The following is a 24,269-nucleotide window of genomic DNA, read 5'->3' as shown; positions in this document are numbered from 1 at the left end:
TGGTCAAGACTGAAGTTACTTCTTTTATGAATTGTGATAGAACTCACTATGAAATTATTTGGGCTGTATGGAAAGATTTTTCACCACAGATTCAATTTATATAATTTATATATGTTATAGGATTACCAAGGTTTTCTATTCTCTTCAAGTCTATTTTAGCAAGTTATATTCTTTAGGAATTTGTCCACTTAAACCTATCTTTGCATTCAAAGCATAAAGTTATCCATACTATGTTTACCTTTTAGTGCCTGCTGCATCTGCAATGATATCCTCTTTTTTTCATTATTGACATTGGTTTTCTATGTTCTTTTCTTTCTTAATATCACAAGTATGTCAAAGAACTAACTTATGGATTTGTTGTATGTTTGTTTTCTGTTTCATTCTTTTGTGTTCTTATCTTTATCTTATCTTCATTATTTCTTTTCTTTAACATTCTTTGGGTTTATTTTGCTATTCTTTTGCTAACTTCCCAAGAGGAACGTTTACTTCATTTATTTCCTGCCTTTTTTTTTCTAAGATAAGCATTTAAGGACATGTATTTGCTATCAATACCTAAATAGACATTTCTCCAAAGAAGATATACAGATTGCCAACAAACACATGAAAGGGCGCTGAACATCACTAATCATTAGAGAAATGCAAATCAAAACTACAATGAGGTATCACCTCACTCCGTCAGAAGAGCCAGAATGGCCATCGTCAAAAAATCTACAAACAGGGCTTCCCTGGTGGCGCAGTGGTTGAGAGTCCGCCGCCCGCCGACGCAGTGGACACGGGTTCATGCCCCGGTCCAGGAAGATCCCACATGCTGCAGAGCGGCTGGGCCCGTGAGCCATGGCTGCTGAGCCTGCGCGTCCAGAGCCTGTGCTCTGCAACAGGAGAGGCCACAACAGTGAGAGAGAGGCCCGCGTACCGGAAAAAAAAAAAAAATCTACAAACAATAAACGCCAGAGAGGGTGTGGAGAAAAGGGAACCCTCTTGCACTGTTGGTGGGAATGTACACTAATACAGCCACTATGAAGAACAGTATGGAGGTTCCTCAGAAAACTAAAAATGGAACTACTATACAACCCAGCAATCCCACTACTGGGCATATACCCTGAGAAAACCATAATTCAAAAAGAGCCATGTACCACAATGTTCACTGCAGCTCTATTTACAATAGCCAGGTCATGGAAGCAACCTAAGTGTCCATAGACAGATGAATGGATAAAGAAGATGTGGCACATATATGATGGAATATTATTACTCAGCCATAAAAAGAAACGAAATTGAGTTATTTGTAGGGAGGTGGATGGACCTAGAGTCTGTCATACAGAGTGAAGTAAGTCAGAAAGAGAAAAACAAATACTGTGTGCTAACACATATATATGGAATCCAAAAAAAAAAAAAAAAAGGTTCTGAAGAACCCAGGGGCAGGACAGGAATAAAGACGCAGATGTAGAGAATGGACTTGAGGACACGGGGAGGGGGAAGGGTAAGCTGGGACAAAGTGACAGAGTGACATGGACATATATACACTACCAAATGTAAAATAGATAGCTAGTGAGAAGCAGCTGCATAGCACAGGGAAATCAGCTTTGTGTGCACCTAGAGGCGTGGGATAGGGAGGGTGGGAGGGAGACGAAAGAGGGAGGAGATAAGGGGATGTATGTATATGTATAGCTGACTCACTTTGTTATAAAGCAGAAACTAACACAGCATTGTAAAGCAATTATACTACAATAAAGATGTTAAAAAAAAAAGGACATGTATTTGCTATCATATATCATATTGCTTTAGCTTATCTTACAAGTTTTGATGTGTAGCATTTTTATTTTTCAGTCCAAAATATTTTCCAATTACCATTGTGATTTCTTCTTTTACTGACAGGTTACGTGTAAAAATGTGCTTCTTAATTTTGAAACAGAGATTTTTAAAAATCTTTTAAAAAAATTGTTTTATGGCTTGATAACTTGATTTCAGTTCTTTGAAATCTGTTGATACTTTATGACACAGAACATGGTAAAAAATTTTTTTAAATAAATGTTTCATATATATTTGAAATTTGTCACTTTCAAAGTGATTGGGTGTATAGTCTATATAATCATTAGGTGAAATTTGTTAAATGAGATGTTCCAGTCTTCCAAACATCCCTGCTGATTGTTTTCCTCTACTTTTATCAATTACTGAGAGGTATATTAAAATCTCCAACAACCGTGGTAGGTATAACATTGCTCCTTGTAGTTCTGTCAGTTTTTGCTTTATATATTTTTTTACGGTAGAACAGATTTTTTAAAATGAATCCCTTTTCTCTCTTCTCACCTTAAGTATCATGACCAAAATCAGCTTCTATATGATGATCTTCACTAATTCTCTTTCTTATCTTCAAATTTACCTATTTTATGGTAGCGACTGGGCTTACTAAAACATCTTGAAAGGCATGTACCCTTGTCAGTCTTTTTGAAAGCTAACTTATAACATGTTTTAAGCTGCAGTTTTCTATAACTACCTGCTTAAAAAGGAAGATACTGAAGTTCTCAATTGTTTGTCATTCGTCAAACACCTCATCCATTAAAAAAGAAAAGGCTTATCAACAAGACTTAAGGCAAAAAGTATCAAGCTCTCAAAGGACTCACCAATTTTTACTGCTATTACTACCTAATGTATACCTGGCACTGCATTTTCAAACACTAATGCACTCTCCCCAACAGATAATAATACAAAGTGGTTATTATTATCTCTATAGTTTTTACACAAGCAATAAATAAGAAAGTAACAGAAACCCAAGGTCTAAGACTAATCACCAGCAAAGGTCAAACAAATGTTGCTGTCAACAGATTCTTTTCACCAAAATGAATATCTCAGTGTGAACATCCCACATGCAAGAATGGCTTCATTTAAGTACCTTGTACTTCTGTCTCAGTTCTTCCGTGTCTTCTTTTTCTACTTCTAGGACACGGCGCCGTTCGGTAGCATCTTCGGCATAATCAAGCTTAACAAAAACAGATATAATTAGTCTTATTTCCTAAAGTACCCCCAATTAGCCATAAAAGAGTCATTTACACAACTACAGTACTGTATGAAAATAAGAAACTTCTAACTTTTTGCTCAGCTACCTCTTGCTTTATTGTCACCCCACAGAGAAAATAGCATGCAAAATAGTTCATTAATCTTTTCATGCTGGTGGTTCCCAACAGGCAGATGTGTTGATGATAACAGACTTTACTTCAATGTTCAATGCCAAAGAATTAGGAGTAAATGGAGAAAAATATTTCAGGCAATGAAAAGAAGATATCACAGATGACAGCTGTACATAGCTCTACAGGGGCAAAGCTTCTACCACAGCAATTATTTTAAGAGTTAAGCAACACTGCCTATGGAAATGAGCACCGGGGTCTGGGTTTAAATCTGACCTTGCCTTGTGGCATAACCCTCGGGAAACCACTCAACTTCTTTATAACAGGGGCATTATTTGCCACCTACCTGCCTCAAAGGCAGCACTAAATGAGAATGTAAAATACATTTTAAAATTTCCCCTCAAAAACATTAAAACTACATCTGAATTTGGAATTAGTATCAATTTTAAATATCCCCAAAACAAGTGAACCAATGAGATCAACTTACCTCCATTTCCATGCGACCCATGCCCATGACATCATACTTGACAACGATTGGAATGGGATCTGTTCTCCCTGTAACAGGAACATATAATTAAGGTTAGATGCAAAGCTAAGTCAACAGTTCGCTTTACACATTGGGTTTGGGTGGTTAGAGATCTTGCCTTGGAGTGCAGAGACCAGAAAGCTACAGTGAACCAAACACAAGCCATTCTCACAGCTTACAACCAAACCTACCTCTCCCAGTTCAAGCCCAACTAACCACCTTGGTTGACCTTCCAGTTGGGGATGATTCCAGATTACTATGGCAAAATTAAATAAGTAATGCAAAAGCACTTCTAAGCAATGGCACCAGGAAGTTTAAAATCAAAAACACTAGAAATTCCTTTTTAAAAAGACCTCCAAATAACTTTCCACCAAAAATCACTTCACTCTTACTGTCCACTGACATCTTCCCACACACACTTTTAAAACTGGTAATAAATATCTCAACTGACATGTTTAAATCGGAAGAGCACAGTTTCAAACATGATACAGGAAAATTCAATAACAGCAACTCAGCGTGTTTAATATATTTTTTGTTTTCAAAAGATGCTTTACAATTAAATGAGGTGGTGAAAAAAATTAAATAGAAAGCAACAGTTAGTTGCCCTTAGGAACAAAAAGTAGTTTCACTTTTAAACTGGTGCTCTGAGGTCCCATTTTCCAGAGTGGATTTAACACTGGCTGTGGCAATCAGTAAGCTGTGAAAAGGACTAGTTGCGAAGAAAATTGACTTTAAACTAATTTATCTATGCTGGAGATTTTTAAAAATGTATATTTAATCCACTCATAACCAGCCAAACAAAGCAAAATGGGGCAGACAAGCACTTTACTACCACAGCTGTTTTACATCACAACTTGCGCTGTTTATTGTGATGTAAGCCCACTGAAAAGAGGACTTACCTTATCCGTTGTATACCTTTAGTGAAAAAACACAATGTTTACTTCCCTCATCACTTCACTCAGGCTGGTGTAAACAACTGTTTTTTTATTTTTGTTTTTTTGTTATACACACATATATATTATACCTTTGGGCTAAAAGTTGAGTTTTGTCAGTCTAAATCTGAGATATTACCAAAAGCAAATTTGGAAAAAAAAAAAAAGCAATAAAAGCCATGATCATGACTAGGATTAGTCCAGGAGGAAAAAAAAAAGAAACTGTTTCCAAAGTGACCAGCAACCACTTGTATCCAGTTGCTCTGTATTTGTGGGATTAATTTGTGTTTCAAAAAGTAATGAAAAACAAATTCAGAAGTTCAATTACTTATCACCAATATCCCATTATTGCTTGTAAACAATAAGAAGGTAATTAGGAACAGTGAAAAAAATGTTTAATAAAGAACATCTCATGCCAGAAAAGAGAACAAAGTTCTAAAATACAGCCTTCTTTTAGATACTATCAAATGCTGTCAGTTAAACAAAATAAAAATGCATTATTACCTGATGCCCAATGGTATAATAAATAAGCAGTGACTGCAATCTTTAGCAAAAGGACCAAATTAAAGACAGGTTATAAAAATGACTTCCTAGGTGCAATATCACTTTCATAACGTCTCAATCAGGGATTTACTGGTCAAAAGAAATGGTCCAATGAAAGAATTGAAAACAAATGTCAAAGTAATTTTCCTTTTTTTTTGATTTGATATCTTTCGATTTATCAGAATTTGCTTTGTAAGAATCAAGAAAATTTTGGTATAAATTCATTACCTCTGTAAACCCCTGTTATAAACTCTGCATTAGTACTTTTGCCTTCTAAGGCAGTCAAAGTTTGTTTTAATTTATTTATAGATTGCAGTAGCAAGTGCTAGTGCCCATTATATTGTGGGGAAATCAAGTTTTTACAGTATTAGAATTTAATGTTTTAACTGATTTTTTTTTTGGCAGTTCTAACACAAACAGATATATCCCTTCTTAACATTACCCTTTAATGAACAAGGATCAGACAAGTTGCATAAGGAAAGGAAAGGAAAATGAAAAAGACCAAGCAGAAGGATGAAGGCTACAACAGAGAAATTAAGCCTAACATATTGGTGCACTGATGACAAAAGGAGTAATTCAGTCTGAAAATAAAAAATTACCACTGCTAAGTTTACCATCACCACAACAAGTCCAGGATCATAATGCTGTAAAAAAGAAACACCATTTGTTAGGCAGAAACCATTAGGGTAGGAAACAGGCCTTCTAGCAGGCAGACAGGATGGGGTAAAGTAACAATTGGGCTTTGTCCCTCCCCCAATTTCAGCTGGGGACACGGGAAGGACACTTTGTGCTACAGCGGTTGTTTTCATACTGGCTGGGTCAGGGTGTGAGATTTTTGTACTGCTACTTGAGAACAGGAGCAACCTCCTCTAAAATAATGCAGGGGGAGGGGAGAAGGTGAGAGAAAGTGAAAAAACTAGCTCTAGCTTCCGATCTCTCATTTAACTACTCATTCCGGTAAATCAATACTCAGGGCCCAAGGTGGGACTTTTTCCTTAAAGAAATAACAGCAAAGACAGATCAACTGGACAGTGATCATCAAGTCATTTGCTACACTAAAAGAACTCTAAGAGGATGTGGGGGGTGGAGGGGTTCATCAAGACCTTATTGAAAATATATAACAAGTAAAAGGTCTGGAAAATAACCTTAGATCTTCAGTGCTTGGAAAACTTATGTGCATTTGAGTTCTGTTATGAACGAATAAAACTCTTGAAGGAGCTTTCCTTAGAACTTTTGTTTCCTTTAAATGAAGTTTTCCCAAGTCCGCCAACATCTCTCTTTCTGCACACAACAAAGCCAAGCTTTGAAGAACACCAGTAACTCCAGAGAAAGTGGCATCAAAAGGGCTGTCACATTTACAATTAGTCCACTCAGAGGTAACTCACAGAAAACAAACAGTCTGGCTTTAAAAACAATCTGAAGGCAACATTACTGCCTGGGCCAAATAGTAATTTCTTTCATTAGAGGCTCCTGACCAAGGAAAAATCTCACTGGGAAAAGACACTGAACAATACATACAGGAAGAGGTTGCAGCATTTAAAAAAAGAAAAAAAATCTCCTTAATTTATTCATTTGTGATCAATGATAAATCCTATCATAGAGCACATCACTGTGGAACATCTGAATAACAACCTATAGTTATGACTTTTCAAAGGGTAGGTAGCAACAGAATATTTGCTATTATAATATTCTCTAGAAAACTCAACTTCTTTTTAAAACACATTGAATGAAATCCAGGTTCCCTATTTCTTGGTTTCTCTTAACAGGGACAAATATTTCTTAAAATCCATTAAAATAAGAACATTTTGTTGTTTATTTCATTTCAAAGGAGGCAACTTCAACCATAACACTTACTTTCCTTAAAAGAAACTGTCCTCTTCAGCCAAAGATCTATATATAGATACCATGACTGTGATCTAGCCAACTGGACAAGGGAGGAAAAAGGAAAGAAAACATACCACATCTAGAATGTTTCAATACCAATGTATTCATGTGATCGGGGAAAAAAATTGATATTCATATTTTCTAAATCAAAACTGTAAATCTATATACAAATATCGAATCATTATGTTGTACACCTGAAACTAAAATAATATTGTATGTCATTCGTACCTCAATTAAAAAACTTTTTTAAGGGCTTCCCTGGTGACATAGTGGTTAATACGCCTGCCAATGCAGGGGAGACGGGTTCAAGCCCTGGTCCGGGAAGATCCCACATGCCGCAGAGCAACCAAGCCCGTGCACCACAGCTACTGAGCCTGCGGGCTCCAGAGCCTGCGAGCCACAACTAAACTACTGAAGCCCACGTGCCTAGAGCCTGTGCTCTGCAACAAGAGAAGCCACCGCAATGAGAAGCCCATGCACTGCAACGAAGAGTAGCCCCCGCTCTCAACAACTAGGGAAAGCCTGCGCACAGCAATGAAGACCCAACACAGCCCCCAAAAATCAATTAATTAATTAATTTAAAAAAATTTTTTAAAGAGATGGGAAAAACTTTAAATGATGTTTCATTAACCAAACAGTACATTCTATATTTTAGAAGGTAGGCTTACTTCTACAATGACAAACATGCTAAAATGTTCACATATTCATCTCTTGCTAAAATGTGATGGTATTATGACTTACCATAACTGAAGAGAGAATAAAGCTAAATACCAAAATCCACTGATTGCTTATAGCCACACTGTTTCTGAGAATAATCCCTCACATTAATCAGTTTTGATTTTGAAACACTTAAGGATATACCAATCTACAAAACTGGCCCAAAGAACTGGACTGTGAAGAAATAATTTTTTTTCCTACAAACACTATTTTTTAATTTATTTTTTAAATTTATTTATTTATTTTTGGCTGTGTTGGGTCTTCGTTTCTGTGCGAGGGCTTTCTCTAGTTGCGGCAAGCAGGGGCCACTCTTCATCGCGGTGCGCGGGCCTTTCACCGTCACGGCCTCTCCTGTTGCGGGGCACAGGCTCCAGATGCGCAGGCTCAGTAGTTGTGGCTCATGGGCCCTGCTGCTCCGTGGCATATGGGATCTTCCCAGACCAGGGCTCAAACCCGTGTCCCCTGCATTGGCAGGCAGACTCTCAACCACTGCCACCAGGGAAGCCCTATTTTTAAATTTTTTTTAAGATTTTTTTTTTGATGTGGACCATTTTTAAAGTCTTTATTGAATTTGTTACAATATTGCTTCTGTTTTATGGCCATGAGGCATGTGGGATCTTAGCTCCCCCACCAGGGATCGAACTCGCACCCTGTGCAGTGGAAGGTGAAGTCTTAACCACTGGACCACCAGGGAAGGCCCACAAACACTATTTAAACAAACTAACTCCAGGAATAGAACAACTGGGAAGAAAATATTAAAGGACAACCATAATCTGGTAATCAGCACACTTCAGAAACAGAAGACACGTGACTTCTCCACAGAAATAAATTAGAAATGAAGAAGCTTCTGAAGTGATTAAAACACTAGTTGGATATCAACAGAGGTAAGAACACCCAATTTACCTCAGCTGCCTTTTCCTTTACTGAGATTCACTCAACAACACTTACTGAGTTGCTACTATATACCAAGTACTCTTGGAAGGCTTTGGGCATATGGAGTGATTGAAACAAAGTCCCACACCCCATGAATTACCTATAATTAGGCAAAATAATCTTACCAATATAAACTTCTGGCATGGGGGGGGGGCGGCGGGATGAACACTTGTGGAGCCAATGCACATATGGTTCAAAAAGTTTTTAAATGTCTAATGTTGTCTTTTAAAGATGTCTAAAACTGTTTTTAAAGACTGACCCCAATAAAGCAGAGGTAAATATAAATGCCATCAAAAATAACACAACATTGTAAAGCAACTATACTTCAATAAAAATTTTTTTTAAAAAGCCATCAGAAAGTCACAAAATCTACTTCCAAAAGGCCACTAAACTAATAAAAGCCAAGAACCTCACCTGACATCTTTAAATCCATTTCATACTTTAAGCAACTCAAATACATATGTGAAAATCAAGAATAATACAAAATTAGGAGGGTGACTATTCTCTGATTTGCAAAACTATTCAAAATAAGACTCTATAGTAAGCTATGTTAGTGTGTTTAAATATAATTTCATTTACTAAAACAGTGATTAGATACTACTTTCAGAAATACTTCCTGGGTAAAAAGTGGTACATTTATTTCCAAATCAAAGCTTCACTTTTGCATATTTCTCCTGAAAATAATAGTCTTCAGTAGCATAAGAACAATGATTACTTTCAGCATCATTTAGATATTTTTTCCTTAGGAAACATCAAGCATATTAATTATTCCCTATAGAGTTTCTAAGGTTGTTTTTTTTTTAAAGGCTTCCTACTCAAAAGAGAATCCAAATTTTCTAGCACTACAAAAAATAACTATATTCTTGTCACAGCCTGTTTAATGATCTATACAACAACCAGGTTATTTTGATTTTCAAACACAGGTGTTTTTCTAAAAGCACAGAAGTTTAACTGTGACCAAAAGATCCTTCCATCTTCCCAAAGTATCAGAGCTGCCTTCTAGGATAAAATAGTTCAATTTTAATCATATAATCTAATATATTAATAAACAGGGACAGAAAAGGGGCAAAATAAATTATAAATTAAAATAAAGTGTTAGAATCAGAATGTTAAGCCTGGAAAAGATATCTCATTCAGGGGTGCCATGAGATACTCAAGCCCTCAGGAGAGTTAATAAAGGGAACGCCTGAGGTACCATAAATTAAAAAAAAAAAAAAAAAAAAAAGTCACCTAAAGGAAATCATACTTTCACTCCAAATTTAGCTTAAATCACATCAACTCACTGAACACTGCCTGCTTCATGCTAACCATTTGGTAAGATAAAAATAAATTTATTTTTTAAAGGAGAAAATCAATTTAGTAAATAAATTTCAGGGTAAAATAATCTAAAATATGAGGCATAGGGGGAGAAGGCAAAACAATTTTAGGTCCTTAGTTTTTAAAAAATGGGGAACACTTTTGTGCCCTGAGTTTTACTTATGTTTATATCCTGAATAACTGATACAGTATCTGGGACATAATTTGATATAACAAATTAAAAAGCATTTGTTGACTCAAGAGAATGAACATGTTCATAGTGGGTCTCACCTTGTTCAGGTATAAATAAATATTTAGTCATCACAGTGCTTTCTGCTTGATGCCACAAGATACTGATGATTTAACTGTCTTGTAATCAAGGAGTTATTTTATTAAACAGAAGATATATGCTATATTATACAGGTCTCCATATCTCAAAAAATATATACGCTAATATAAAGAAATAGTTGAGTTTTGCATTACTATTCATTACAACCTTGTTCAATTTCTTTTATCTATCATCACTCATTAGCAGACAAGAAGCAGCAGGCACCAAATGTTTAAGGAGTCAGACAGACTTAATGGTCTCTAAGGTTCACTTCAATTCTTAAGTTTGAAGAGTAGAAAATATTTGGGGGAGTTATGTAGATAGTAGCCAGTCCTATGGTATTGTAATAATCCAACAATCCAATGCCTTCTTAGAGTTGTATCCTCTTACTATTGGTTAAGTACTTCCATTAACTACACTGAGAATTTCTTAATATTCCAGTCACTCTATAACCCCAAAAGACCTTCCAGCTTCATTTAGATTGTTCTTCCTTTACTCTACACATCAACCCCCTCCTCAACTCATCTTTTATTTTCTTTCTATATTTGTCTAGGTAGTCCCTAAAAATGCTGGCTACAAAAACTCAGTTCTCCAATAAGAGAATTTCTAAACACTTGTGTGACTTTTGACAATCAGCACATGAGTCTCAGCAGCCTCTCCTGCAAAATGGAGATATTATCCTCACTTTCAGGACTGGCATGTAGATCAAAAGAAACAACAAACAGAAGATGCTTTGTAAACCCTAACGTTTCACTATAAATCACTATATAGGATGCTGCTGAACTCTTAACACTGTCATCTTCTTAAGGCCTCAGAAAATTTAAAAATCAGTTTGTTCTTTCATTTCCAAAACTGGCAATAAGTACCTTAAAATTAGAGACACTCTAAGAAGCTGTGATAAATTTTAATGTTCTACCTACAATTTGGTGATAATGAAACAACCCTATTTACAGATGGAGAAAATTATTACCAAAGTATTACCCTCAAATCCTTCCCATGTTATCATTCCATTAACAAAAGAGTGACTACTGAGTTTGAAAAGCAAGGTTATACAAATGTTAAATCCAAGCCAAAAGAATGAAGCATACTTTAGCAAGACCTTCTCCAAATTAAACATACAGTACAAATCGTCTAAGGAAATTAATTAAGCCTAAGCAAAACAGAATAAATTAAAATGCTTACTATTTTACTATTACTGTCACCTGGAGGAAGACAATAGCACCTATGTAAGTGTACTGAACAGCAAGTTATTAATCCACAGTATGTCAAATTTGTAACAGATGAAGTCCACGTGGAATGTAGGAGTAAATTCAGAAAGTCAAGTAGATTGAAATTACTCAAAAATCCTCCTTATTTCCTCTGAAGTCTCTGCTAAAAAGCCCAGAGATTCTAGGTCATCCACAGAAATTTTCTTTTCCAGTTCTGAAGTCTATGATTCCATACAACTTTGAGGTCATTTTTGTCTCCTCTTCGTTCCTACTTATCAAATATTGGTTTAACTAGTGAAAGTTTATATTTTCAACTATTTCCACCTGATTGGACTACTCTAATTACAATGAAATCACTGTCACTCTATACTCTGTATTTCTAATTTTAAGTTTCTTGGACACTCCACTTTCTTGCCAAAGTAAGAAACCAGTTTCCACACAAACCAATTTCATTTTGATCATGCAAATTAACCTAGGGCAAGAAGTCCATAAGTAATAATGTAGGAAACAGTGCAAATCAGGCTAAGATAAGACTATAAGAAAAATAAATAGCATTATACTAATTCGGACTAAAAATTAATATATTTTGTATGAGCAAAAGAACCAACTGTCTACCCTACTTACTACAGTCAAGGTAACATTCTTAGAAGCTTATTTTATTCATATGGTCCAAAGCAAATTATTTAGGGAGCTTGTTTAAAATGTTACTTCCTGAACCCCACCCCAGACCTGCTGAGTTGTGCTGGTTGGGAATCCACATTTACCAAAAAGAAAAATATATATATATATATATTTTTTGGCAGGGGGTGCTGCGTTGGGTCTTCGTTGCTGCACGCGGGCTTTCTCTAGTTGCAGCAAGCGGGTGCTATTCCTCATTGCAGTGCGTGGGCTTCTCATTTGCAATGGCTTCTCTTGTTGCAGAGCATGGGCTCTAGGCGCACAGGCTTCAGTAGTTGCAGCACATGGGCTCAGTAGCTGTGGAATGCAGACTCTAGGGCACGCAGGCTCAGTAGTTGTGGCTTGCGGGCTCTAGAGTGCAGGTTCAGTAGTTACAGCGCACGGGCTTCGCTGCTCCACGGCATGTGGGATCTTCCGGGACCAGGGATCGAACCCATGTCCCCTGCACTGGCAGGCGGATTCTTAACCACTGCGCCACCAGGGAAGTCCTAGGAATCTACATTTTTTTTTTTTTTTTTTTGCAGTACGCGGGCCTCTCACTGTTGTGGCCTCTCCCGTTGCAGAGCACAGGCTCCGGACACACAGGCTCAGCGGCCATGGCTCACGAGCCCAGCCGGTCCACGGCATGTGGGATCTTCCCGGACCGGGGCACGAACCCGCATCCCCTGCATTGGCAGGCAGACTCTCAACCACTGCGCCACCAGGGAAGCCCAAGGAATCTACATTTTTAACAAGCACCCAAGGTGATTCTGCTACACACTAAAGCTTGAGAATCATAAGTCTAATGGAAAAAGTACTGGTGTAGAGGTCAGAAGACTTACAAACATAGCTACTATCCTCAGCAGTTTGACCATGGATAAACACTTATGTTTCTCAATCTATTAAGTGGCATTATCTCCGCTCCATGTATTAGAGAGGAAAATGAGATAGGATACAGGTATAAAACTTATATACCATCATGTTTAATTTCCCCAAACAACTCCCAAATCTTTTAAAAATTTGGGTATATTGAGGTTATAACAAGGTCACACCACTTACTAGTTGCAGAGCTTGAATTTAAACCCAGGTCAAATTTCAAATGAGGTCATAAAGTGGTAACCTGTGGATCCAATATGGGCCTTGAACATGTTTTGTTTATCTCAGATTATTTTAAACTTTGAGCCAACGTTTATCAATTAGTAAATGTCACCAAAATATCTGGATTTCTGGTTTCTTTTTTAAAAAATTCACGTCTGGCAATACCTGAGACTATATTCTTACATGGTAACAATGAGCATGAGCTAGCTGAGTGGCAGTTATTCCTCTCTAGACATGGCACAACTCACACTACTTCCTACTGTCTCACACTCAGTGGGCTTCAATTGCGTATGTTACCACCTGGCCCCAACAGGCACCACAGTTTGCAATTCCTACTCCTGAGACTGTCCTTTGTTCCTTCCTTCTGAGCTCCCACTAGATTTTCTCTGTAACTCTCAATTGGTAGCTATCTACTTCACAGGTTTGGAAAGACTCAGAGAGAGAGAAAAGACTGAATTTAAAACTAATAAACCACATTTATAAATGAAAGATAATATTATTTTGTTCCCTTTTCTAAATGTACAATCCCATTACTTCAAACTTTGGTAGCCATTTTTAATAAACAATTTTTAGCTTTTTTCTTTATTAAAATATATTTCTCACAAAACATACTTTTAATTTTGTGTTCTTATCACGTTTACATTTGGTCCTACTTTTAAATACCAGTGTTTCTTATGGAAGAATGTGGAGATTCCATGTATCAACTAACAAGTATAGTTGGGCAAATATTGATATAGCTGTTTGCTTCCTTATTCGCACAATATGAGATTTTTTACTTGTTAAATCATTCAAGAAATAAGTTGAAATTCTAAGTTAGGTTGTTCAATTCTCTATTAAGCCCCCACTGTACCTTTAACTTCACAATTATGATATTATACTGCATTGCATTACATTTATTTGTTACATTCGTGTCTATATTAGACATGAGCCTCTGGAGGGCAGAGGCTCTATCTTATTCATTCTTCAACTCTTTAAGACTTACTACAGATCTGCACATTCTAAGGATTCAATAACTGTGTGCAGAATAAAAAACATGAAAAGCAACAGAGAACACATAAATGCCTAGCAATTATTATCATTTAGGAGTTTATAGTCTAATGAGAGTTAAGAGACACATAAACACAAATTATACAAGGTAGAATATATAAAATGCCACAGGAGAGAAATATAAAGTATAAGAAAAAATAAACGAGGAAATTATAGTATGAGACAGAAATTACAGTATTTTCTTTTCCCCTGGAGATCAGTTACCAACCATCCTTAAAAATGTGGCCAAGGTTCTTACCACTCAACCTAGTCTCAAGTTTCTAGCGAATTTATACAAATTTATATTTATCATAAACATATATGACCACTTCAAGTGCCCTAAGAAAAAATATCACATTCAAAGCTATCTCCAATTTTTTCAGCCAGAATAACTATTGTATATTTTAATTCTGCAGTACTTTATTTCTCACCACCATCACATTTCTCCAGGAGACAGAAGTAACCCACCACACAGCACTGAAGTACATTATAGACAGCATACTGATTAAAAGCATAGGTTTTGGCAACATGATTCTACCACTTATGCTGTAAGATCCTGGGCAAAGTATTCCTTAGAATGTCCATTTCCTCATCTGTAAAGCAGGAATACCTACCGCAGAGAGGATTTAAATTAGACTATACATGTGCAAGCACTCTGTAAACACTTAATAAATGCTAGCTATTACAAAGGATTAATACTAAACCCAGTGAACAAAGGCTTGCTAGTAAGACACATGCATGAATTGACTGTACTTTATGCTTCGTAGTTGATTTGTTTTATCATCCTTCATAATTATACTTTCCTTTCCAGTTCTATTGCTATCACTCTATTCTATGCCCTTATCAACTCATACCTAGACAGCTTTCTAAATGGTTTTACATCTTCATCTTCAGACATACTTTGGCTAGACCAGTATTTAACTTCTACCACCAATGTCCTCATTGCTATAATGGAAAGAACAATAGATCACAAATCAGAGAATTGGGGACTGGGTTTCAGCACTTTGGAACCCTAAACCTAAATTTCTTCATCTGTAAAATGAATTTCAGATTAAATTAGCTTTAATATTTCTTCTTGCTATAAAACTCTATACCTCTCTTCTAATCAAAAACTGCCTTTGGCTTACAAAATAAAGTTCCAAATTGGAGCAGCATTAAAGCCTTCCACATTCAGTGTGGTAGTTAGGAGCATGGGTTTTGGAGTCAGAAAGACCAAGGTTTGTATTTTGATACTGTCATTTACTGGTAGCTTATTCTTGAGCAATTTGCTCAACTTCTCTAAGCCTCAGTTTCTTCCTCTGCAAAATGGGATTAACAATAATTATCTCATAGACTTGCTTTAAGAATTAAATGAGATATCTGTTAAGTGCCTAGGACATAAATAGTCAGTAATATTAGATTTGTGCCTATTTGAACCAATTTCCCATTACTGCCTTCTAGTTATGGTTTTCAGACTGCTCCTGGAGACCTAGAACCCTGCTTCAAACAAACAATCGTGGATTTTTTCCACCCTCTCTTTTATACATTAAGGTCCGACATTTAAAAAACATGTAATTTGAGAGGTTCTTCTGCTTTTAAAATGTATGAAATGCACTGCCCTATGGGCATTCTCTGCTCCAGCCAGCTAGGCCTACTCTTTGCCAACTGTAATCACTTTGTACACATCAGTTATCTCCTTTCTTCCGTAATACCTATTCCTCCCTCCTCAAGACTTCATTGCGAAGTCTTCCCTAGTCATTCATCCTTACAGAATTTATTCTTCAGCTTTCTTCCACTTATCTCCTAAAATAAATGGCAAACTCTATGAGAGTAAGGGCGGTATCTTATAATGTCATGTATATTCTTTATTATGGTCTCTTGAACATAGTATTTAATAAAAGTGCAACTAATTCCATGTAATTCTTCACCAGCGATTGCCTCTTTTAAAGTAATCTACCTTGATAATGTGCAAACTGCTTCTATAACTAGTTCACCCTTTTCTTAGGAAAAAAGTACTAGAACGATAAAATAGCCTTTTATACTTATCTGTTCTAAATCTTCATTAGTAAAATTTGCTACTTCCTTTCTGGTTATTTTGCTGTGAACTTAACATATATTTAATGTCTTCTGATTAAATAACGTCTTAACATATAGTTAATGTCTGTCTTTTTTTTTTTTGCAGTATGTGGGCCTCTCACTGTTGTGGCCTCTCCCGTTGCGGAGCACAGGCTCCGGACGCGCAGGCTCAGCGGCCATGGCTCACGGGCCCAGCCGCTCCGCGGCATGTGGGATCTTCCCGGACCAGGGCACGAACCTGTGTCCACTGCATCGGCAGGCGGACTCTCAACCACTGCGTCACGAGGGAAGCCCGTTAATGTCTGTCTTTAAATGTGACGATCCCTATACTGAGAAACAAGTAGTCTATATGGCATGTGAATTCACCATTTCCCCTTCTCCATTCCCCCAATCCCTTTTCCTTTCTAGTCTAGCCCTAAAACCTAGACTTCTTACTACAGACTGACAATTCTGACGAATTTTGTTTACTAACTGGGTTCATCTCTTTTGTTTATATTAACTAAATTCCATTAAGATAGTCAGAGGTTGTATAGAATCTGTATCTTACTAAATTTGATACATGAATTATTAAAATTATGCTTACCTTTGGCAATGTATAAAGACTGCATAGCTCATTTAATTAGCAGGGAACAGAGGCCATTATAGCTACAGGTTCCTTCACCTAGACCAGCAACAAGTATAACTAAGCCTTTCTGACAATCCATACTCTTTTGATTTGGGGGAACTACATGTCTGCTGTCCCCCTCAAACCTACTCTTATTTTCAGCTATCAGCTTTTTCTGAGAAGGGAAAAGATATAAATGTATTGGGTTGGCCAAAAAGTTCCTTGGCTTTTAAAGTAAAAATAAACGACAAATTTTTCATTTTCACCAAGAACTATACTGAACAACGTATTCACCCTTTTGTTCCACTACCTTCTGCCATTTCCCAGGCAACTTCATAATTCCATCTTCCCAAAACTTTTTTTTTAATTAATTAATTTTTTATTTATCTTTGGCTGCATTGGGTCTCCACTGCTGCACACAGGCTCTCTCTAGCTGTGGTGAGCGGGGGGCCACTCCTTGTTGCGGTGCACGGGCTCTAGGCTTGCGGGCTTCAGCAGCTGTGGCACGCGGCTCAGTAGCTGTGGCTCACGGGCTCCAGAGCGCAGGCTCAGTAGCTGCGGCGCACGGGCCCAAGCCGCTCCGCAGCACGTGGGATCTCCCCAGACCAGGGCCCGAACCCATGTCCCCCGCACAGGCAGGCGGATTCCCAACCACTGCACCACCAGGGAAGCCCTTCCCAAAACGTTTTATCTTTTTGAGCAAAGAACTGTTCCAGGTGTCTTTTACAGTTTTCCAGGGAAATCAAATTTTTTCCATTAAAAGAATTTTGTAAAGACCAAAATAAATGGAAATCCGAAGGTGCAATGTCTGGTGAATAAGGCAGATGAATCAGAACTTCCCAGCCAAGCTGTAACAGTTTTTGCCTGGTCATGAAAGAAACACGTGGTCTTGTGTTAACCTGATGGAAGATTATGAGTTTTCTGTTGACCAATGCTGGACACTTTTCGTTGAGTGCTGCTTTCAGTTGGTTTAACAAGTAGTTGCTGGAATTAATTGTGTGGTTTTGCAGAAAGAGCTCATAATAGAGGACTCCCTTCCAATCCCACCATATACACAACATCACCTTCTCTGGATGAAGACCGGCCTTTGGTGTGGTTCGTGGTGGTTCATTTCCCTTGCCCCACGATCTCTTCCATTCCACATTATTGTACAGTATCCACTTTTCATCGCCCGTCACAGTTTGTTTTAAAAACGGTACATTTTCGTTACGTTTCAGCGGAGAATCGTATGTGGAAATATGGTCAATAACTTTTTTTTTGCTTAACTTATGTGGAACCCAAACATCAAAGCTATTAACATAACCAAGCTGCTGCAAATGATTTTCAATGCTTGATGTGGATATTTTGAGTATGTTGGCTATCTCCAGCATGGTATAATGTTGATTGTTCTCAATTAATGTCTCGATTTGATCGATATCAACTTCAACTGGTCTACCCAACCATGGAGCATCGTCCAGCGAGAAATCTCCAGCACGAAACTTCACAAACCACTTCTGACACATTTGATCAGTCACAGCACCTTCTCCATACACTGCACAGATCTTTTTTTGTGTTTCAGTTGCATTTCTACTTTTCTTGAAATAATAAAGCATAATATGCCAAAAATGTTGCTTTTTTCCCATCTTCAATATTAAAATGGCTACACAAACATTCACCAATTTTGATAAGTTTTTTTTTAAACGCACGCTGATATGACAGCTGTCACAATACAATCTAACAAAACTGTTTCAAATGAGGTTAAAGACAACTAAGCACTACTCGAGCCATCTTACGGAAAGAAATGAACGAACCTTTTGGCAAACCCAACAGAAACAGTGATTTCAAAGTTAGGCTTATATTCGAATGGCAGAGACTCAGTAGTTGTATGACCTTTCCAAAACTTCAGTTATAAAATGAGCATAGTAATATGTATTTCATTAAGTAGGACATGCAGAACGTTTAGATTCTAGATTTGGCACATAATACTACTGAGTTAGGTGCTATTTCCTTTCCCAAAGAAAAACAAATTTCAAAGGGAAACTAAGGTAGAAGGACAACTCAGCTTTTACAAAGATCCTATCCAGAAAATTTATCTATGTCATCAAAATATTAAAGGAAAGCTATTTTCTCCTCAGCCAAAGAATGACTTTTCTTAGGAAGTTAGGTTTTAAAGATCAACATTCTAATTTAACAATAAAGTCTAAATTGTAACCACATATTTCTATTGTATTGAATTCAAATCTAGTTTTTCTTCAGTCAAAAAATGTAGTAGAAGCATTGTTGGGGCTTAGCTAATGCAGGGTTTACCCAACTACATTAACCATTTGTTCGCTAACTGAAACTAGAGTGGGAGGAGGGACACGTACATAAAACCAAAGAAACCAACTCTACTCTGCTTTGATTCTGCCTATTCTAAGTCTTTTTCAAAATAATTATTTTCTATATTTTTAATAGTAATACAAGTATATCATAACAAATTTTAAAATACAGTAAAAAGCAACCCACTTTCCCTTCACAGTCTGCCTTAACAAAGATTTTTTTCTGCATAGTCAAGCAAATAAAAAATAAATATATAGGCATACCCCACAGAATGTACCCTTTTAATATCTCACAGTGAAATGCTTCAGTTCGTCTTTCTTGACACATCTTCCAGCCAATGGTTTCATACTGTAAAATTTTTATCTTTCAATCTCAAAAATCTAATTCAACATTTTAAGGAAAAGACAAGTGAGAAATCTGGAGATACATCCACATACAACTTGTAGGACTTCGGGAAAGCTGCTTAAGTGACAACAAAAGGTATGGACATGTTACTACATAGAAAGCAACTGTTAACAACCATAGTAATTATCTGGTAATCAGGAAGAAATGTTTAAGTATTTTATACCTTAATTTTTAAAAAAATTCATAAACAGCCAGCTATGTTTTAGAAATTGGTTAGGGGTTGGGTTGATGTATAAGCCGTTTAAAATAATGGTAAATAGGTTCCCAAGTAGGGTTTTCATACAGAAGGTCTGATTTTCAGGAACAAAATAGTGATTTTTAAGCAGGAGGTATATATCTATCTATCTGCCCACTATACATGTATATATGTCATTTAACACAAGTGGTAGTTTACTATAATACACACTATTCTGCACCTTGCTTCTTTACTTAATGTATCTTGGAAATTGTTCTATACATATTGAGTACATACGAAACTAACTCAATCCTTTTAAAGCTGCATGGTTTCCCTTTACCCATTTTAGTATCCTATTTCTTCAAATCTAAAATGCCATTAGGGCTCCCCTGGTGGCGCAGTGGTTAAGAATCCACCTACCAGTGCAGGGGATATGGGTTCGAGCCCTGGTCTGGGAAGATCCCACATGCCGCTAAGCAACTGGACCCGTGTGCCACAACTACTGAACCTGTGCTCTAGAGCCCACGAGCCACAACTACTGAGCCCACGCACCACAACTACTGAAGCCCACGTGCCTAGAGCCCATGCTCCGCAACAGGAGAAGCCACCGCGGTGAGAAGCCCGTGCACCGCAACAAAGAATAGCACCCACTCGCCACAACTAGAGAAAGCCTGCACGCAGCAGTGAAGACCCAATGCAGCCAAAAATAATTTTAAAAATTTAAATGCCATTAACCGTAAAACAGTTTTATGTGCCACTAAGAAAGAAATTTAAAAAGCTGCCAATTATAACTATAATGCCATTAATAAGGTGTATCTGATTTTATCTTTATTAAAATATGAAAAACTGTCTGAGAATCAAGGAAATATGGTAGACTATTTCTAATCTATCACAGTGATATAATGAATAACTTCAATCATACATTATTTTGTGCATTTCATGAATAAGTTAGATAGATAGAAACAGAATTACTGGATCTAAGGATACATGTATTTTAATCTTTAAGTAATTCAAATTGTTTTCCACAGTGGTTTTATCAGTTTATAGTCTCACTGGCTATAATGTAAGAACCTTTTCTCCAAAATCTGACCAGGCTACTCTTTTTTTTAAGCCTTATCCAAGCCAACAAGTGAAAAATGATATCTCATAGTTTAATATGCATTATCTCTAATATGAAAAGGATTGAGAATATTTTCAAACACCTAAAGGTCATTTGCATTACTTTTCTGTGAACAGTGCTCATATCGTTTCTCCCTTTCTATTTAGGTTATAAGTCTTTTACAAACTGATGATAAATACATAAGGAAATCTGTCCTTTGTCTGTAATGAAATATTACAGATACTTCCCCCAGTTTGTTTTTTTCTTGTTGTTCTGGTTTTTTACCTTATTTATGATGAAATACAGTCAAATTTATCCGTTTTTTTAATGTCTTCTGGGTTTGGAGTTAAAGTTAGAAAAGTTTTCCTCATTCTAAGATTTTTTTTTTTTTTTGCGGTATGCGGGCCTCTCACTGTTGTGGCCTCTCCCGTTGCAGAGCACAGGCTCTGGATACGCAGGCTCAGTGGCCATGGTTCACGGGCCTAGCCGCTCTGCGGCACGTGGAATCTTCCCGCACCGGGGCACGAACCCGTGTCCCCTGCATCGGCAGGCGGACTCTCAACCACTGGGCCACCAGGGAAGCCCTAAGATTATTTTTAAAATAATAATTATCCCATTGTTCATCTTAATGATTTCACGACTTCATCTTTTACATTTAAATATTTTATTCATCTGGAATATATTTTGGGGTAAGGTATGACAGTGGGGATCCAACTTCTTTTTTCTGGGTTGCTATACAGTTGTCACAACACCATTGCTCAGTGACTGAGGCTCTTTTAGGTGTTCTAACTAAGAGCTCAGAATTACTGAAACAAACACCAAAAGTAGGGGCTCAGGACCCTACAACATATACAGCATTAAAAGCACAGATCTGGGAGTCAGATATCTAGCTTATCATATTAAACTACTACTGTTACAAATTCTGGGAAATAGAGAGTAGCAAGATAGAGGCTTCTCTATTTATGATTTTTATTATATTTAGGTTTTTGATGAAGACCTAAAGACGGATTATCTCAAATTCAGTTAAAATATCTAAATATACACTATACATCAGAGGTGTTAATAACAAGTAGCATTTATATAGTGTTTTACAGTTTGTATAAAGTGACTTCACTTACGTTAATTTACTTTATCCTCATAATCACTCTGTGAGAACAGAGGCAGAGATTTTAATCCCCATTTATTGCTGAGAAAAATAATTCAGTTATGGCAACTTGTCCCTTAAAGTAAGTGGCAAAGCCAAACTCTAACCGAAATCTTACATTTCCAAATGCTGCTCACACTGCCTCATACCCTACACCAAGTACTTTTAAACAAAAATAAAAGAGAATCCCTACTCTCAAGGAACTTGAAGCAATTTGTCAATTAAATATTCAATTGATCACATACTAAAAAATATAAAACATGGCCCCTGGCCTTAAAAAACCTTCAAAGGTATACAGTAAGTTTAAAAAGCAAGACTTGGGGGACTGGAAAATAAGTCTGAAGAGCAAGAATGATGTCTTATCTACTTTGCCCATGGCTTATGCTATTTACAACTGGTATAACTAGAATACATTATTAGCTCAGTAAATGTTGGTTGTCTGTTACTGACTGAACCCTCTAGACAGCGTGAAATATGAAATAATACCACACCTCATTCATTTTTCTCAGGTACTGAACTTTTCTTTGTGACCAAAAAATCAGCCAAATCATCAAAGGGCTTAGACAATATAACAAAGGAAGTTCAGGCACCACTTCTGGGCTACACCTACTTATCTATTTCATGGCAAAATAAAGATTCTGAGCTACATTCCATTCCATTTCAAAGCTGCCAGAAGGTTACAAAACAATTTCAAGAACCAAATCCAGCTCAACAGCCACAAAATACAACTATCATTTGCTGTTGCTTTATTCCAAATTAAACACATCCTCTGCCTCTATAATAAAAAACTGTCCATAACATTTCTCATCAACAGGCCTTTTTTTTTTTTTTTTTTTTTTTTGCGGTATGCGGGCCTCTCACTCTTGTGGCCTCTCCTGTTGCGGAGCACAGGCTCCGGACGCACAGGCTCAGCGGCCATGGCTCACGGGCCCAGCCGCTCTGCGGCATGTGGGATCTTCCCGGACCGGGGCACGAACCTATGTCCCCTGCATCGGCAGGCGGACTCTCAACCACTGCGCCACCAGGGAAGCCCAGGCCTTTCTTTATGTTGCTTCCTTCAGACATCTTGTCAACATATCTTTTCTACAGGTCTTTTATTTTTTTTAACACTAATAATCACTTACCTGACACACACACAAGTTCCTATTTTTTCTTAACTTTTGAAATATTTTAATAAATACTAGGGGAGAACAAAAGGTGAATAATAAGGGAAATTCAAGTACAAAATTAAACCCACTTTACAAAGTTTAAATTTCTATCGTACCACAGATAATTTTGCTTCAGAGTTATTATGCCCTATTCTCCAGCCTATCCAGTGACAAGTTATATACACTGTAGCCCCAGGGACTGGCACCCTTTGTGAAAATCTTGCATGGGTCGAAATAATTTTTAAACGTTAACAAAAAAATCCTAAAAAGAGCAGGTTTAAATTTAGTGGATGGTTGCATGTCAAAAATGTTAGAGCCTTAAAATCAAATAAAAGGAACTAAAGGTTGACAATAAACGAGTAAATGCAAAGAACTTACAAAGCCATGAGCCTAGAAATTATTTGCAGTGACTGGTCTATACAATAGTAAGGAGGCATGATTTTCAGTGGAGCAACAGGGCTTTCTTCAGTGGTTATTTATAGAAAAGGTTTGGTACAATGAAAAAAATCGTCATGAATTACCTCAATATACCATAAATGTGGCTGTATTCTAGGTCAAATCATGTGGGTATTACAGAAAGAGCTATGTAAGAGAAACCAGCACAATGCCTGCACAACGTTGAATGTGACACTAAAAAATAAAAGAGCCATTTACAAGACAATTAAAGTCACCCCTTAATATTGGCAATAGAATAAGGTTCCATTCTTTTTGAAGGGTAAAGGCTGTACTAGCCATTCAAGGCAGATGGGCTTTTGCACAACAATGTAAATTTAGTAAACACTACTGAACTGTACACTTAAAAATGGTTAAGATGGCAGTTTTATGTTATGTGGGTTTTGCCACAATTAAAAAGGAAAAAAAAGATAGGCTTCAAATTTCCCTGTTATTTTAAATAAATAATGGATTTATGAGTTATTGAGTGCTTATTACATTCCTATCACCATAGAGATGAAGGTGAAATATGGATAAAACCTAATTTCTCTTTTCAAGGAGCTCAAAGTTTAAAGAGAACCAAATTCAAAAGTGTTCTTAAAATGAAGCAATAATAATAATTTTCCATCACCCAAAAATAGG

The 24,269-nt window shown here is 36.9% G+C and overlaps 1 protein-coding gene across 2 annotated transcripts in view; it reads right to left on the bottom strand.

Annotated features, from left to right (window-relative positions):
- The window catches only part of GPATCH8 (G-patch domain containing 8), a 96,914-nt gene that overhangs the window by 38,500 nt on the left and 34,145 nt on the right, over positions 1–24,269 (bottom strand). Inside the window, exons 3-5 of one of the 2 annotated variants that reach the window (XM_082861374.1) lie at positions 5,720–5,764; positions 3,607–3,674; positions 2,888–2,974 (exon numbers count right to left, since the gene is read on the bottom strand). In XM_082861374.1, coding sequence (XP_082717500.1) covers positions 2,888–2,974; positions 3,607–3,633 — 114 coding nt within the window. In that variant the 5' untranslated portion in view covers positions 3,634–3,674; positions 5,720–5,764. The remainder of the gene's footprint in view (positions 1–2,887; positions 2,975–3,606; positions 3,675–5,719; positions 5,765–24,269) is intronic. The other variant, XM_082861373.1, reaches the window with a different exon arrangement.

Source organism: Leucopleurus acutus, assembly GCF_964270905.1.
Source record: "Leucopleurus acutus genome assembly, chromosome: 19".
NCBI classification, from domain to species: Eukaryota; Metazoa; Chordata; class Mammalia; order Artiodactyla; family Delphinidae; genus Leucopleurus; species Leucopleurus acutus.
Note: the sequence above shows the minus strand (reverse complement) of the source record. Positions and strands in the feature narration are given on the sequence as shown.